The sequence below is a fragment of the Pseudophryne corroboree genome, chromosome 3 (genome assembly GCF_028390025.1).
Source record: "Pseudophryne corroboree isolate aPseCor3 chromosome 3, aPseCor3.hap2, whole genome shotgun sequence".
NCBI classification, from domain to species: domain Eukaryota; kingdom Metazoa; phylum Chordata; class Amphibia; order Anura; family Myobatrachidae; genus Pseudophryne; species Pseudophryne corroboree.
This window is the reverse complement of record NC_086446.1, coordinates 439,382,794-439,401,900: the sequence shown is the minus strand read 5'-3', so window position 1 is coordinate 439,401,900 and position 19,107 is coordinate 439,382,794. Positions and strand designations below refer to the sequence as shown.

Sequence of the window (19,107 nt, the reverse complement as noted above, 5' to 3'; positions counted from 1 at the left end):
TTTCGGAATATTCCGTATTTCGGATATTTGGATATGGGATACTCAACCTGTATTAGTTTCAGCATGTTGCTGTAATTGGTTCATGCCTGTTGGCGTGTGTTATGTTGAATGCCATGTTGTGCGGCATGGTTGAGGTGTGAGCTGGTATGTATCTCACCACTAGTATTAAAGTAAATCCCTTCCTCGAAATGTCCGTCTCCCTGGGCACAGTTCCTATAACTGAGGTCTGGAGGAGGGGCATAGAGGGAGGAGCCAGTTCACACCCATTGAAAAGTCTTAAGAGTGCCCATGGCTCCTGCGGAACCGTCTATACCCCATAGTCATGAGGTGGACCCCAGCATCCTCTAGGAGAAAAGGATTTACCGGTAGGTATTAAAATCCTATTATTTTATTTATCTTTACACATTATTTTCAAAACTAAATTTCAAACTAGCATGTCTAGAAAAGGGTGTATTGTTTATGTTCTACAATGTCTGTAAAGGAAGTGGGTGTAGGTTTGTGTTTCAGATTGATACAATTTGAAATGATCAGTCACTTTCACAGCAATGTAGATGAGAGCCACAAATTCTATAATCCAGAAGTCAAAAGCTCAACTGAAATGATATTGAAGACGTTTTTTTTACTGCTGGCCCCTGTCCTGGCTTTAGAAACATGCATCAAAGGTTAGTACAATAATTGTATTCATGTCACCACTTAATATATTTATATGAATCAGTAGGCTGAGCTTTTGTACAGCTGCAGTAAAGTAACACTAACAAGTTTGATTGTTTCCATTTCCAGGATATAAAACACAGATACAAAAAAAATAATGGTCATGCAAAGAGGAATAACAGCAATTTGTTTAGATGGATAACTCAAGTTGTTTAGAGAATATGTTTTTTATACATTTACCTAGTGTTGAGATGTTCTACAGGATCTAACACTTGACATATACTGTAATGTATGATAAATGTTGGCAAACTAGCCAACAACTGGTTTGAATGATTATCATTTAGTTTTTAAATTGGCTGAAAAACTGTCTGGATCTTTGAGTTTGGCTATCAAATCTGTCTGATCCACTTGGAGGCAGTGAATGGAAAATGGGTTGGGTAAGATATGCCAGCGTATGGGATTCCAGTGGTCAGAAGACCGACCACGGCATCCCAATGGTGAGAGTCCCAACAGAGGTGAGGTTAGTAAACTTAATTACCACCAATGGCCCCCTAACCATCCCTTCCCGCAGCCTACACCTAACCCTCCCTCCCCCACAGCCTAACCCTAACCCTCCCACGGGGTGCGTACCCCTTAGTCCCCCTCCCCACAGCCTAACCCTAACTCTCACACACCCCTGCCCCCCACCACACCCTAACCCTAACCCTCCACACACAGCCTAAATCTAAACTTTCCCCCGGTGGCTTATTTCTCCGTTGGCCGGTGAAATCATTGTTTGGGATCCAAGTGGTCTGAATCCCGGCGCCGAGATAGTGATCAATGTCGGGATCCAGACCAGATCCCTGGAGAACACTTCATACTGCTTATGTAATCACTCCTGTCATCACTCAGTTGCTAATTCCCTCCTTCATGTTGGTTACAGTATCATGCAGTCTACGCAGGGCTGCCATAAGGGGGGACTACATGGACTCGAGTCCCAGATCCCAAAAGAGAGGGGGCCCAGGTGCCAGCACTGTGAAATATAGGAAGCAGAAATAAACTCACTTACAATGGGAGATTAAACAATTATGCACTATATGTTCCATGCGCTGAGACTATGGCATACAAGCATAAGCAGGCAACATACAATTAAAATGCTCTCCCAGTGGTCAGAGAGAGTGTCATGAGAAAACCTGGCATTTATATTTGTTTAGTGTGTTTACTACTAAGAAAAGACATGTGAAATCATACAGTATACATTTAAGGGTTGGGTATGTGTGACCAGCAGTCAGGAGAGCACCTTTCACCTTCCCGACGCTGGAATCCCGGCATCGAGATGACCATCACATAACTACATCCCTACATTTAAAGTACACAGTAAAAAAAAGTGTTACACAACACCATTGCTCACCTATTACACAGAGCAGCATAAAAGAAATCTGTGAGTGAGGCTTAAAATCTAATAGATGGCAACTCACTGTGCTTAATTAGTTGATGTCACTGAAGAAAGTCCGGAACCTGGATTCCTGTATGTCCGTGTGCTAACTACAGCTAACAAATGAGATAATAATCAACCAAGTACAATCTTGAATATGGTGCTACTTTGTATTACTGCCTGATTTAATACGCAGATTGACACATTAAACCTAGTGAGTGAGGTCTAAGAAACTATAGGAGTACATACAACAGCCACTCTAATAGAAAACAGCAACTAATTAATAATATAGCAGCTGAATATCTTGACGATGTGTTATAATGATAATCAAATTAACTAAGTACAAGAAGAATTGACAATTTATAACTCTACCAGAGACTATATCTTAATATCACAGAGTAGGAGAACACAAATAGGTTGAACTCGATGGACAAATGTCTTTTTTCAACCTCACAAACTATGTAACTATGTAACTATACTATCTAATGCCTGTCCTGTCTATCCACATCTAGATAAATTTGAATTGATCAAATACACATTAATGGTTTAGTATCATGGGATTACATGAATATACCATTAATAGGAGTCTTTTAATATATCAAGAACATTCAGTGACTGCTGGCAATATAATCAATTTGTGAGTTACATTTATATTAATAAATTAAATAATCCCATATGTACTAATTCCCCTAGCACAGTAGTGGTGATATAATTACATGCATGAGAACATCAGAGTTGTGGCTCAAATGATTTGTAACAATATACAGATACTCTTGGTAATGTGACAGCATTGTTACTAATAAATGTAAACATTTGTAGCAATTACACTCTTAGAATTGAAAGGATTGTGCTGCAGCTGATTGAATATATTGTAAATTAAGGAGATACAAACTAAAATAGTGATAATACAATTACAATGGATCCATGAATGTCATGACATGGTTATTCCAGTATATTACTATAGTCTACCAGCTGAATTATAGGATTATAATTATTTACCTGCTGGTAAATAAAAGTCTTTATTTTGGTGGTTTATATAATCTCAGAGGAGCCACATGAATCGATGTACTAGTAGTGGTGAGTCATATCCACAATAGAAGACCTAGATGAAGGAAAGTTGTGTTTACTACATTATTGGGAATAATAAAGATCACAGAGACATCAAGGACACCTTACTGTAATATATATATATATATATATATATATACATATAAATATATATATATACACACACACACACCACACTAACCAGCTTGGCTAACCTTTGAACACATACAGACTGGTAAGTGTCATTGTTAGATCAACTCTGCGTTATTTTCTCTCCTTATAATAGAGTTTTCTTACTACTGTACTGTATTTATGTTATACACTCATACACTTGCAATATTTATGATTCGTTCATTTGTACAAGTGGCCATTCCTACACCTACAGTACCTTAAGTGATTAATGATATATGTAACAGCTGTTAAGGGTAATATACAGTATACACAAACGTTTCAAATATTGTTAGCCTAGGTATCAGAGGTATTCCATTTTAAGTCAAATTTTTAAATTGGGTAGTCATTTATATAGTTCTTTTTTCTATGCCATTTTTAATCATTCACGTTTTTGGGGGGTTTATTTGTTTTTTTTTGTATTTTTACATTTTATGCACTTGTCAAGTGGCAGTTGATATTTTCTATTATTGTTGTGGTGGCTATAGATATGTAGGGTTACATTAACTAAGATGGGGGTTCAATTTAAAATGGGATGTTGCCCATAGCAACCAACCAGATTCTACTTCTTATTTATCTAGCACCTGCTAGAAGATAATACCTGGAAACTGATTGGTTGCTATGGGCAATATCCCATCTTAAATAGAACTCCCATCTTAGTAAATTTACCCCCATAGTGTTTAGTGATGACGCAATATTCCTGTGACAGCCAGGTGAGCCAGCTACAATGAACACGGTGTGAGGGAGTATTTAAAGCATGTTGTATTCACTCTTTGTATGTTCTTCCTGACAAAGCGCAACAGAGTGCTGAAACATTGAAAACTACTGTATGTTATGCTGATAGTAGTCTTATTTGGTCCGGAGGGAGATGGGGGGGCCTGCCTATTTTCTCAGTCAAGGGCCCAGAATTTCTGATGGAAGCCCTGGCTATGTAGCCTAGCCAGTTTAAAAATGGGTGGATAAGTAAAAGTTAATAGCTGCAACAAAGACAGACTTAATTTGCCTGTTATATGTCTTTTCCAGTGAGACAATGAGAATGCACTTACCCCTTACAATAATTTATATTGTGTGTGTGTGTACCCCTACAGTATGTCTGAAAGTTAACAGTATGTTTCCATAGTTAATGTACCTTCTGTGCTGTTTGTAAATACAGTACTGTAGCTTCACAGCAAAGTTAGCATTTGTGAGATTTTGTATGCACCCATTGTGCAAAAGAAAATAAGCCTGTAATTGGGGTTTCCAGTTACTCAGAAACCCCCCACCCCTTCCCTGTTTTTACTAGTGGATCGCACCCAACCTATGCATCAACTGGTTGATGTAAGTGATCCAGATGCATGCAGAAGGTTTCACACACACAACTCTGCAAGGCCTTTCTACAATTCTGTCTACAAACCCTCACATAATTTAGCCTAAGTGCGAACTCCCCATTATCAACCTGTTATGCTCATTCAGCTGCAAGTAGATTTGACTCTGAATTTCCTGCAGATGCGTACAATCAACTACGTTGACTGTGCAGAGAGAAAAATTATGCTCAAGGTTCCACAACCTTAGACTTGTTTGCATAAACCTCACTGTGAGGAAGAGCAAGCAGTCACTATATTAAAGTCAATTACAATATAGGGGTGAATGTCTGATTAGTGAAAGACCAGTAAAGAGTGAATTGCAATAGTTAATATAGGATATAATGAGAGCATGAATTAAAGTTTTAGCACTGTGCATACAGGTGCATTTTCTTTTGCAACTTTTTTGGGAGGCCACCCACAAATATCAAATATCTCAGGATGTGTCTAATGGGGTTGCATTGTAGATATCTGCTGCGGTTTAGCATTTTTGAACGCAAAAGTAGCCTCCTTCATTGTGGAGGACAGGTGGGGCAACAGTGTTGTCAGTGTCGGCAACACTGTTGTATGTATTAAAGCTAAAAAATAAAGGCCCTCTATCTTCCCCATAATATAATATAGACAGATACTGTAAGGGTACAGGTACTTGAAAGAGGGAAGTCCCCACGTAAGAGCTAATGTCTTGTGATAGCATTGATCACTAGACAATGTCACCCCACGCTAGGGAAAACAAACATTTTTGGTGGTAAACTTACCATATGCCCTAATCACCCCCATAATAACAGCTACCAAAGTTTGGGCATTCACGTTCATATTTGAAAGAAGGGAGTCTTTTCATGTTATTACCAGACAATATTACTCCACACTATGTGCCCTATTACACCAAAAATGTAATCTGTAAATATAGCCACCCACATATAAAAGAGGGAAGTACCTGCTTTCAAATTATGTGGCCCCCTCAGCAGCTATTGATGAAATATGGTATACTCTACTGTTGATCAGAGTAGTTCTTAAGCCATGCAGAACAAAAAAATGTAAGTGTGTACTCTAAGGGCCTAATTCTGAGTTGATCGCAGCATCAAATTTGTTAGCAGTTGAGCAAAACCATGTGCACTGCAGGGGGGACAGATATAACACGTGCAGAGAGAGTTAGATTTGGGTGTGGTGTGTTCAAAGTGAAATCTAAATTGCAGTGTAAAAATAAAGCAGCCAGTATTTACCCTGCACAGAAACAAAATAACCCACCCAAATCTAACTCTCTCTGCACATGTTATATCTGCCTCCCCTGCAGTGCACATGGTTTTGCCCAACTGCTAAAAAATATCCTGCTGCGATCAACTTGGAATTACCCCCTAAGCACTAAAAATAGTGATAATCAGAACAATTATAATAAACTCTACATTTCAACATGGGGTACAAATAAGGTGCTTAATGCATGTTTGGCCAAAAATGCATGCCCACCTAGCATGTCAAGGTGAACCTAATCAACTGGGTACATAACATCCCTAATACTCACACATTGTATCAATTTATCCAGAATTACCTATAATGGTTCCCATTATAATATGTAGACAGAAAATGCAAGGACCTATAGTAATTAAAATCACCTTAAGGGCAGGTGGGAGGGTTTGCTAGTCCAAGCAAAAGTCGTATCTACCATTATGTGTACGGGATCAGTATGATATCCCAGTATTTGAGATGCTTGCTGTCACATGACTGACCCCGGCATCTCGAAACCGAGAAAGCCAACACCTGTGGGGGGGTAAGTACACTAACCCTGCCCCCCCTACCGTAACCCTCTTGGGGTGGCAGCTAGGGCTAAACCTGGAGGGGGGGGGGCTAGAGCTAAATCTCAGGGGGAGGTGGCTACAGCTAACCAACCCCCTAGTGCCGAACCCAACCTCCGGGCCCTAACCCTAATACCTATCCCGATACTTACCTTCAGGTTGTCGGCAGTCTGTGTCCCGGCGCCGGTCTCCTGAACGGTGTCGGGATTCCGTCATCAGTCATATAACCACCGGCATCCCAACTGCTGGGACGCTAAACGCATCCCACTTGTACATATATACACAATTATAAAATAGTGGGGAGGGTATTATAGTGTATCCTTAGTGCTTAGAGTGTGGAACTCCATTTTCCTTTCTTCTGTGTGGCACTACAAGTCTCAGTATGCTAGAACCTCTTATTATGTTCAAAATTAGGGTATGCAGTCGCACCCCTCATCCTTAGCTATTGATCCAGCATCCATTTAAAACTTTTAGTCTAGACACAAATAAACATAAATAAATCTACCAGCTGTTTTAAAATATGTTATCTTAAATGCCATTTATGAAATCTAATGACAAACATAACATTGACACTATACTAATTTGCCTTCTCATTCTTGTACTAGTACATACAGTACTTTATGGCTTGCTACAAACTACATATTGTCCATTTGTATCTTTCTTTATATTATGAATATATATATATATATATATATATATATATATATACACATACTGTATATATATATATATATATATATATATATATATATATATACTGTATTTCGTCTCAGAAATCCACACACTTGTCTAGTAATGGAAACATCTTATTAATTAATATGTATTAGGACATTTGAAATCCTTTAAATATTGTATAATTTTATATTTTCATGAAATACTTCCATAATAAAAATTCTATGATTCAAAATACAAAATGCTTCTCCTTTACCCAGGGTCAGTTTAAGAGTGAGAGGCCCCTTGTGCAGTCTCTTTGCAGGCCCCCTATCCTCCAGCAGCACAGTAGACTGTGGTAGAGTCTACTGCACATGCACAGGTCTCCAGGAACATGGCGTCTGTGCTATATTCCTGGAGAATTCTCACCCACTGCACCATTTTCTTATTGACTTCTGTCTGCAACACCACCCGATGTGTGATTTTGAAGAGGTAAGTATATTTATATGGGTACTGTCAGGAATCTGACTCTTTAACGTGTTTCATGCTCAAAGTGTTTCAGCACTTACTTTTTCTGCATGCCAGGTTTTGCGGGAGCTGATACCTAGACATCATCAAAATGGATCACGTCAGCTGGTTGCAATCCATCCAATCTGAGTGATTCTTTTCTCAGCTGATCCTGACAGTCAATTAGAGACGTACAGTTCCTATGTAAGCCTTCCTTGGAGGTCATGTGATTGCTAGAGCAATAAGTCACAACCTGACTAATAAGCTCAATCTTGCAGCCAGTTATTCTGCTTATTGTAGCTCCTGTTTGTAGTAGAATTCAGTTCAATTGTTCCTGCATTACTGGAATCCTTGCCTGGGAAGCCTTCCCATCACTGACTCCTGAGTTCAATTGAGCTGAGTTCCTGTTAAACAAACTATACTAATAACTAGTTGCAGTAACCTACAGTTGTGCCTGTGTCACTACTGGTCTACTCACCCATCTGCTGACTTCTAAGTGCACAGTGTTTCCATCAGCTACTGGTTTAGCACACTCTTCATCCTGCTGCAAGAAATCTTGGGTCCTAGTCTGCAATTAACCCCTGAATCCTCAGTGATCAAGTATATTTTCCTGAGTGTACATTTTCCAGCTCTTTGTCACAATACCTGCATCCTGTATTACAGACTCTATCTCCCAGTATCCAGAGACTGTTTCCTACCACAGACTTCAGTGTTTCACTCAGCTCAACTTCTGTTAACCCAGCTACAGTGCTATCTCATTGGTAAACTACTGGTCCCAGTCAGTAACCAGTATTACTCATTTTCTCCAGCTATAGTGGAATCTCCTTGGTGGACCACAGGTTCCAGCCAGTTAACAGTACTCCTTGGTGTCTTCAGCTACAACACCATCTCCTTGGCGAACTACTGTTCCAGCCAGCAACCAGTATTACTCTGTGTTATCATTCATAGCTCTGCTCTAATGCTGTACTACTCATCCTTACCAGCAACCAGTTCTACCAGACACAGCACTACTCCTCTGGTGTATTACTGATTCCAGCTAGCTGGGAGTGCTATAGTGTGGTTCCTGCAATTCTACCAGTCATCTTCAAAAGAACAATAGGTCCTAGCCAGCTAGCAGTCCTGTGCTCAAAGCTGGTCCCAGCTGAGCTCTCAAGCCAAACTAGTTCCAACCAGCACCTGAAGACAAGCCAGTTTCAGCCCGGCACTTGAAGAAAAGCCAGTTCCAGCTTAGCACAAGAAATACCACCAGTTCCAGCCCAGTCCTGTATTATAGCTGGTCCAAAACCGGCATGAGAAGTACCAACGGTCAACGTAGGGTCAGAAGCATCTCCAGTTCCAGTCTGGTCCAGAAACTTCACCGGTACCAGTCAAGCCAGAAGCGTAATCAGTTCCAGACCAATCTGGTCAGAAGCAGTACCAATTCCAACATGTTCTAGAGCCAAAATTGGATCCAGTCTACTCAGAAGCTTCATCAGTTTTAGCCCAGTCCAGAGACATTGACGGCTCTAGTCCAGTCCAGAGATATCACAGGTTGTAGTTCGGCCCCATGAGTCATTCCCATTGAGCTAATATCACAGAATCTGCTCCTGCAAGTAGTATTTCAGTGTTTTGCTACTCCCTCTCAAGCCCATCTACAGCCACTGGTACCTGTACCCACAGATAAATTCAAATCAAGATAAGACAGATTCTGATATGTGCAGGGTTTGTAATGTGGACCCCTGGACACTACATACCACGTGGCACCACAAACACTGCACCCATTATAAATATGCCAATGCCTCTACCAATTTTTATAAACAGATAAGGGGCTAGCTTATTTATTAAAGGATCTGCCTTTGGAAAGATCACTAATTATTTATTCTTTATGTAAAGTCTTACATTCTCATCATCTTTTTAAATCTAAAATATTTAATACAAATTCCAGTTATTTCTTTCTTTTTCTGAGAAAACATGCTATAATTTGAAACAAATTTTATACAATTACAGTGTTTATGTTTTTTCCTGACTCTTTTTCTTTGGACCTAAAAGTAAATTCCAAATCATATTTCTGCACTCTATCAATGCTTTAAAGAGAATCCCACCATGGTTTCATACTTTCCAAAAATATACAAAGTCTGATTTTTTTTTATGTGTGTGTAACAGTTATTCCATGTTAGTATATCAACTTTTGCAATCAAGGTAAGTATTAAAATCAAGTCTTTATGTTTCATGGACCACACTACTATCCTTGACTGTTGGATGGTTTTATACTCTAACTATGGTCAATTTACTGCCACTAGCCATGAATAATTAAAGGGGTCACAGGACCCCCAACACCTTTATATAACAATTGCACGTAGGCCCGGCTATGTTTATGTCCATACCCTACTTTGGCAATTGATAACAGTTTATAGCATAGCCTAGCGGTCTAATAATCTCTTCAAAGTATTGTGTTCTGAGAGCATATACGAAAGACTAACAAAGGAATACTTTAGTTACAAAAAAGGGTACAATGGTTATTTATAAAAGAATATTACCAAGAAAACTTTTACAAAGTACATACATGTAAGTCATTTTCAAATAAAAAGGACAAAACATACACAGCTAACATGCAGCTATGGAAGGAAAATGCAGGGAATGCAGGTAAAACTTCAATGCGTCATTGATCTCCCAGTCTGAACCCAGAAGAAAAGCTAATCATGTTTTTTATCAGCAAAGTATCACACATTGGATGATGTCCTTGACTATTGACTGGCTAGTTAATTAGGTCTGGGATCATCCTTGAATTGGCCAAATCACCTTTAACTTAAATTCACATAATTGGGCATAACTTCCCCTTTGAAATGATGACATGGAATATGGGATGTCCATATTACTCTTTTTTAGCTACCATATGGTAGTAAATATTATGTGTTTGTGATGTGGGATTGGCTAGATAATTCATATATCTGAAATTACACTTCTGAGATATTTGCAACTCGAACCCCACATGCAAATCTACCTTAGCTATATTTCATATTATTTTCCACACCCTCTGCTATTATGGACGGATCATTTCAAGTCATAAGTCATATCAAATATGATGTGCCTTTAGTCTAATGTATTGTAGATTCCAATGTGTGAGGCTGAATACACTTGTGCTCTGATTACCCCCTAATTAGCTGTAAAAGATGGACAAAGGTCTGTGTCCTGTCTGGTAAATTGGCTTTTGCTGCAGTCCAGCCAACATGAGTTCATTAAAATTCTAATGAAGCTTGGCATGGCAATGAATTCCATTACCTTTGATGGTTCCTTCCAGAAGACTGGAATATTTGGTTAGTATTGTGACAGTCAAATGTTAATCTGATCTCCAGTTCCCGGGTCATCCTATGTCCCAGTTAACAATTCTTAAAATTAAGATATATCTCCTAAGTGTGAATACAGGCTTTCAAGAACATACAGAGATAAGTAACATCTACATGGTCACAAGATGTCTAGCTATGCATTCCATTAAGCACACAGACTCACCTCAGCACTTCATTAGTGTATTATCATGCTAATGGACTAATAAAAGCGTTCCTGTATCTGTCTCCTCTAACTATAATTGAAAAAGCCAGAATCATAGTCATAGGAATAAATCAGTCTTTTGACAAGTGTGTTGGAGATTCATAACTCACTTTTAAACAAAACATAACTTACAAGGCCATAGTTTTGATATACTCCAATTAATATTTATATTCCTCACAATATGGATGACATTATCCCTGATTGTGACTGCAATATTTTGGTAGCTAATGTGTAAGAAGTGACAAGTATAGGTAAATTTAACATTACAGTCATTATTATTTAAGTGATCAATGAAAATAGTTACCAAATTAGTATCTGCATCCCTCACAAAAAAAAGTAATTTTATATATACATATATAGTAATTAAATATATATTTATATATATGTATACTTATAAATACAGTGTGGGGTAGTTCAGCACTCCCTGTAAATCTGGTTTAAGCTGCCAGGTGCCCTCTGCCAGGTAGGGTAAACAGAAAAAAGAAACAGCGGCACTCCGGGTCTTATGTCATCAAAAGGTTTTGTATTAAGGCATTAACAAAAATGCAAAGACCAATGTTTCAGGGCCCATAGCCCCTTTGTGAAGGTGAACAACAAATAAACAGTGTGGTGTCTTACCTTAAGTAAGGGTAGAAACCCGCCAGTACGTGAAAGAAGAACGCCCCCGGCATCTCCATTCACACCGCGCTCCCGCGACTTCCGGCTCCTGCTGTGTGTGATGTCACGCCTCCCCTACGTCAGGTTGCTATGGTAGCAGCCGCCACTGAGGTACGTGAGCCGTGGCTGTCAAGGAATGTGAAAGGGCTATATTGTTAAAGAAACTGCTATACCTAGAAGTGAGCAATATCAGTTATAAATAGAAAACATTTAAAATTGAGCAGAGAGGAATGGTATGGGTAAAACAGAGGGGAATGTTATGAATATATCAGCTGAATGAAAAATACTAGAGAGAATGAGAAAAAGGCTTAAATAAATAGCACATTAGCGATTGGGTACAATACAGCCTGTATATAACCTAAACATATATAGCAGAGTTCCGCACTCACATCTCACTGCCTTCAGCGGGGTGCACTATGCGAGTTATCACCAAATCTGTGATCCCAGCGTAATTATAAACACCAATAAATAGGCACTTTCTATGCAGCGCTTGAATTTGCAACATATAATTTTTATAGGAATTTCAAAGTTCAAGGCTTCCATATCAATTGCATAAGCATAGAATTGTGACGTTTTGGTCCACAATTTCCTTTTTCAAGCATAACATCATACCAAGGGGTAAATTTACTAAGATTCGTGTTTTCCCGTTTGAGGTCAAAGTTCAATCACGAATGACATCGAAAGTGTAAATATGCAACTTTTTGAATTGATTACGACTAATTTACTAAGCTGCCATATTCTGCATTTTCGGGTTTTCCGATGTCGATGTCATTCGTTTTTTTAGGCAGTGTTTTACGTGAGTGACTTGTAAAACACTGCCGACTTTAATACAATGAATCTCGGCCGGATCTGAGAGATCTGTGCTGGGCTTCATTGTGCACTTTGTTAAACAAAAAAATAAAGTTTAAATGTAAAAAAAAAATTGCGTGGGGTCCCCCCTCCTAAGCCAAACCAGCCTCGGGCTCTTTGAGCCGATCCTGGTTGCAGAAATATGGGAAAAAAATGGACAGGGGTTCCCCCATATTTAAGCAACCAGCATCGGGCTCTGCGCCTGGTCCTGGTTCCAAAAATACGGGGGACAAAAAGAGTAGGGGTCCCCCGTATTTTTGAAACCAGCACCGGGCTCCACTAGCTGGACAGATAATGCCACAGCCGGGGGTCACTTTTATAGAGTGCCTTGCGGGCGTGGCATCAAATATCCAACTAGTCACCCCTGGCCGGGGTACCCTGGGGGAGTGGGGACCCCTTCAATCAAGGGGTCCCCCCCCCAGCCACCCAAGGGCCAGGGGTGAAGCCCGAGGCTGTCCCCCCCATCCAATAGGCTGCGGATGGGGGGCTGATAGCCTTTGTGAAAAGTGATTGATATTGTTTTTAGTAGCAGTACTACAAGGCCCAGCAAGCCTCCCCCGCAAGCTGGTACTTGGAGAACCACAAGTACCAGCATGCGGTGGAAAAACGGGCCCGCTGGTACCTGTAGTACTACTACTAAAAAAATACCCCAAAAAAGACATTACACACACACCTTGAAATTATAACTTTAATACATCCATCCACACCTCCATATACACATACTTACCTTATGTTCCCACGCAGGTCGGTCCTCTTCTCCAGTAGAATCCATGGTGTACCTGTAGAAAAAAATATACTCACATAATCCAGTGTTTTCGGCTCCTCAGTAAATCCTTTTGTAATCCACGTACTTGAAAAAAAAAAAACGGATACCCGACCACGAACTGAAAGGGGACCCATGTTTTCACATGGGCCCCCTTTCCCCGAATGCCAGAAACCCACTCTGACTGATGTCTAAGTGGGTTTCTTCAGCCAATCAGGGAGCGCCACGTTGTAGCACCCTCCTGATCGGCTGTGTGCTCCTGTACTGTATGACAGGCGGCACACGGCAGTGTTACAATGTAGCGCCTATGCGCTCCATTGTAACCAATGGTGGGAACTTTCAGGTCAGCGGTGAGGTCACTTTCGGTCAACCGCTGACCTGAAAGTTCCCACCATTGGTTACAATGGAGCGCATAGGCGCTACATTGTAACAGTGCCGTGTGCCGCCTGTCAGACAGTACAGGAGCACACAGCCGATCAGGAGGGTGCTACAACGTGGCGCTCCCTGATTGGCTGAAGAAACCCACTTAGACATCAGTCAGAGTGGGTTTCTGGCATTCGGGGAAAGGGGGCCCATGTGAAAACATGGGTCCCCTTTCAGTTCGTGGTCGGGTATCCGTTTTTTTATTTTTTCAAGTACGTGGATTACAAAAGGATTTACCGAGGAGCCGAAAACACTGGATTATGTGAGTATAATTTTTTCTACAGGTACACCATGGATTCTACTGGAGGAGAGGACCGACCTGCGTGGGAACATAAGGTAAGTATGTGTATATGGAGGTGTGGATGGATGTATTAAAGTTATACTTTCAAGGTGTGTGTGTGTAATGTCTTTTTTGGGGTATTTTTTTAGTAGTAGTACTACAGGTACCAGCGGGCCCATTTTTCCGCCGCATGCTGGTACTTGTGGTTCTCCAAGTACCAGCTTGCGGGGGAGGCTTGCTGGGCCTTGTAGTACTGCTACTAAAAACAATATCAAACACTTATCACAAAGGCTATCAGCCCCCCATCCACAGCCCATTGGATGGGGGGGACAGCCTCGGGCTTCACCCCTGGCCCTTGGGTGGCTGGGGGGGGGGACCCCTTGATTGAAGGGGTCCCCACTCCCCCAGGGTACCCCGGCCAGGGGTGACTAGTTGGATATTTGATGCCACGGCCGCAAGGCACTGTATAAAAGTGACCCCCGGCTGTGGCATTATCTGTCCAGCTAGTGGAGCCCGGTGCTGGTTTCAAAAATACGGGGGACCCCTACTCTTTTTGTCCCCCGTATTTTTGGAACCAGGACCAGGCGCAGAGCCCGATGCTGGTTGCTTAAATATGGGGGAACCCCTGTCCATTTTTTCCCCATATTTCTGCAACCAGGATCGGCTCAAAGAGCCCGAGGCTGGTTTGCCTTAGGAGGGGGGACCCCACGCAATTTTTTTTCTGAAAATTTAGAACATTTCCCCCCCCCTTCCCAATGAAAAACATGCACGGATATCATGGATCCGTGCATGCCTATACAAACACGGGATAAAAAAGCAGGTCTGTTTTTTTTTAGCACTTTTTCACGATTTGTATTTTATCACGGCAGTGTTTGGCTATTGTCGGCAGTGTTTGTGTTTTGCACTTTTTAGTAAATTCCCGATTTCTAGCAAATTGCAGGCGTATTTGACCGATGGTGTATTGATTCGTGATTTTTTCCTAGGACTTCCAAAATATTACGAATGCCCTCATCACTGCCGTGATTTTTGCTTAGTAAATTACCGAGATGACACTTTGAAGAAAAAACGGCATCTCGGTCCAAATCGGGATCTTAGTAAATTTACCCCCAAGTCTTCATCAATTTACACCAGCAGAGTCATCACAGCGGAAGTCAACATACCTGCTCCACGGCTGCCTTTTAACTGCCACCTCAGTGCTGAAACAACGCGGTGTCCGGTATATATTCAAAACTTTTTGAGAGCTTTGAGAACATCAAAGGGTATTCCCCTTGATACAACAAAAGGGCATAATTACATTCCAAATGTGAAGCACAACAGAATATGCTGATGCTATATAGAAAAATGTTAAAAATAACTGGGAACTGGATTTCACATACCTAACTCAAAGTTAACCCTTATCATTTTTTCCAGGGATAGTGCTTTACGTGCTTACCATTTTTCAGGTGAAAATCTGATGCCAACGGTCTGCGCAACTATAGTACAAGGAGTGCCTACAGTATGTACAGTTGTGAGCAGGGGTGTTTTAAGGGAGGAGGAGGCCCGTGTTCAGCCTCCTCCGTTCAGGCTCCCTCCTCTCTTCCCGGAGCGCTGTAGAGTCTGAGCTCTAGAGGGCTCAGACTCTACTGCGCATGCGCAGATCTCCAGGAAAATGATGCGGCGGCCATTTTCCCTGAGATTTCTCTACTGCGCATGCACAGAACTCTGTGAAAATGGCCGCTGAGCCATTTTCACTGTGTTCTAATAGCGCTGCAGATGCCGGCGCTGGACTTCTGAGGGGTAAGTATTTTAAAAATGGGTGCAGTGTGTACGGTGGGGGCCCCCTCTGGACTCAGGGGCCCGTGTACACCGCACACACTGCACCCATTATAGAAACGCCAGTGGTTGTGAGGCTTTATGCTCTCCTGAGATAATAGCTCCTTCATAGGATTTGCTAAGGAATCTAGCAGCACCTAAAGACAGTTTAACTATAACATAAAAACACATACCTAACATTATATAAATACATCAGATCATAACAAGTAATGGCAATAGAGGATTACAGCAGGTTTAAATCATTATTTTTGATAGCCGGCCTTCTACACTCACCACAGCTAACACTTTGTTCAATGCATAAAAACAATGCATATTAAAATGTATAATTTAAGTAAAAGAGCTGTTTATATCAATAAGTGCAACATTTAAATTTTCACGGTATTATTTTGATTAAACAAATTTTGGTCACCTAGGTACTCAAGTAGAGTTGGATGTGTGCCAGTTTTCGGGGGGGGGGGGGGGGGGGGGTTAAGATTTTTATACTGTACATGCATGCAAAAAATACATACAAAAACATCCATATAAACATTATTGGAGACTGGTCACTTGTGTCACTTATGCTGGAAAGGGGTCTTAATTAGTGATGTGCACTGGAAATTTTTCGGGTTTTGTGTTTTGGATTCGGTTCCGCGGCCGTGTTTTGGATTCAGACGCATTTTGGCAAAACCTCCCTGAAAATTTTTTGTCGGATTCGGGTGTGTTTTGGATTCGGGTGTTTTTTTACATAAAACCCTCAAAAACAGCTTAAATCATAGAATTTGGGGGTCATTTTGATCCCATAGTATTATTAACCTCAATAACCATAATTTCCACTCATTTCCAGTCTATTCTGAACACCTCACACCTCACAATATTATTTTTAGTCCTAAAATTTGCACCGAGGTCGCTGGATGACTAAGCTAAACAACCCAAGTGGCCGACACAAACACCTGGCCCATCTAGGAGTGGCACTGCAGTGTCAGACAGGATGGCACTTAAAAAAATAGTCCCCAAACAGCACATGATGCAAAGAAAAAAAGAGGTGAACCAAGGTCGCTGGATGGCTAAGCTAAGCAACCCAAGTGGCCGACACAAACACCTGGCCCATCTAGGAGTGGCACTGCAGTGTCAGACAGAATGGCACTTGAAAAAAATAGTCCCCAAACAGCACATGATGCAAAGAAAAAAAGAGGTGCAATGAGGTAGCTGTGAGACTAAGCTAAGCGACCCAAGAGGCCGGCGGAAACACCTGGTCCATCTAGGAGTGGCACTGCAGTGTCAGACAGGATGGCAGTTAAAAAAATTAGCCCCAAACATCAAATGATGCAAAGATAAATAAATAAAAAAAGAGGTGCAAGATGGAATTGTCCTTGGGCCCTCCCACCCACCCTTATGTTGTATAAACAGGACATGCACACTTTAACAAACCCATCATTTCAGCGACAGGGTCTGCCACACGACTGTGGCTGAAATGACTGGTTGGTTTGGGCCCCCACCAAAAAAAGAAGCAATCAATCTCTCCTTGCACAAACTGGCTCTACAGAGGCAAGATGTCCACCTCCTCCTCATCATCCGATTACTCAACCCTTTCACTGTGCACATCCCCCTCCTCACAGATTATTAATTCGTCCCCACTGGAATCCACCATCTCAGGTCCCTGTGTACTTTCTGGTGGCAATTGCTGGTGAATGTCTCCACGGAGGAATTGATTATAATTCATTTTGATGAACATGATCTTCTCCACATTTTCTGGAAGTAACCTCGTACGCCGATTGATTACAAGGTGAGTGGCTGCACTAAACACTCTTTCGGAGTACACACTGGAAGGGGGGCAACTTAGGTAAAATAAAGCCAGTTTGTGCAAGGGCCTCCAAATTGCCTCTTTTTCCTGCCAGTATACGTACAGACTGTCTGACGTGCCTACTTGGATGCGGTCACTCATATAATCCTCCACCATTCTTTCAATGGTGACAGAATCATATGCAGTGACAGTAGACGACATGTCAGTAATCGTTGGCAGGTCCTTCAGTCCGGACCAGATGTCAGCACTCGCTCCAGACTGCCCTGCATCACCGCCAGCGGGTGGGCTCAGAATTATTAGCCTTTTCCTCGCAGCCCCAGTTGCGGGAGAATGTGAAGGAGGAGCTGTTGACGGGTCACGTTCCGCTTGACTTGACAATTTTCTCACCAGCAGGTCTTTGAACCTCTGCAACACACGGCTTGACACCTGTTGTCCGCATTTCTGTTCAAATAATTCCACACTGAAGAGGTGATTTTTTTTTTTGTAATTTGACCAGGCATGTCTGCCGGAAAGAGAGATCCAACGTAGGCTTTAAACCTAGGATCGAGCACGGTGGCCAAAACGAAGTGCTCTGATTTCAACAGATTGACCACCCGTGAATCCTGGTTAAGCGAATTAAGGGCTCCATCCACAAGTCCCAAATGCCTAGCGGAATCGCTCCGTTTTAGCTCCTCCTTCAATCGCTCCAGCTTCTTCTGCAAAAGCCTGATGAGGGGAATGACCTGACTCAGGCTGGCAGTGTCTGAACTGACTTCACGTGTGGCAAGTTCAAAGGGTTGCAGAACCTTGCACAACGTTGAAATCATTCTTCACTGCGCTTGAGTCAGGTGCATTCCCCCTCCTTTGCCTATATCGTAGGTAGCTGTATAGGCTTGAATGGCCTTTTGCTGCTCCTCCATCCTCTCAAGCATATAGAGGGTTGAATTCCACCTCGTTACCACCTCTTGCTTTAGATGATGGCAGGGCAGGTTCAGGAGTGTTTGCTGGTGCTCCAGTCTTCGGCACGCGGTGGCTGAATGCCGAAAGTAGCCCGCAATTCTTCGGGCCACCGACAACATCTCTTGCACGCCCCTGTCGTTTAAAAAAAAATTCTGCACCACCAAATTCAATGTATGTGCAAAACATGGGACGTGCTGGAATTTGCCCACATGTAATGCACGCACAATATTGGTGGCGTTGTCCGATGTCACAAATCCCCAGGAGAGTCTAATTGGAGTAAGCCATTCTGCGACGATGTTCCTCAGTTTCCGTAAGAGGTTGTCGGCTGTGTGCCTCTTCTGAAAAGCGGTGATACAAAGCGTAGCCTGCCTAGGAACGAGTTAGCGTTTGCGAGATGTTGCTACTGGTGCCGCCGCTGCTGTTCTTGCTGCAGGAGGCAATACATCTACCCAGTGGGCTGTCACAGTCATATAGTCCTGAGTCTGCCCTGCTCCACTTGTCCACATGTCCGTGG

General features: G+C 41.8%; 1 protein-coding gene and 1 long non-coding RNA gene across 3 annotated transcripts in view; one reads left to right on the top strand and one right to left on the bottom strand.

Annotated features, from left to right (window-relative positions):
* Positions 1-516: 516 nt before the first annotated feature.
* The window catches only part of LOC135057877 (uncharacterized), a 40,672-nt gene continuing 22,081 nt past the window's right edge, over positions 517-19,107 (top strand). For both annotated transcript variants that reach the window (XM_063963603.1, XM_063963602.1), the window contains exon 1: positions 517-662. In XM_063963603.1, the coding sequence (XP_063819673.1) occupies positions 524-662 (139 nt within the window). In that variant the 5' untranslated portion in view covers positions 517-523. The remainder of the gene's footprint in view (positions 663-19,107) is intronic.
* Positions 3,071-15,320, bottom strand: LOC135057876 (uncharacterized). Its single transcript, XR_010244432.1, has 3 exons — positions 15,223-15,320; positions 11,709-11,873; positions 3,071-3,167 (listed from the first exon to the last, which is right to left on the bottom strand). It is a non-coding gene; the product is annotated as an uncharacterized LOC135057876 (long non-coding RNA).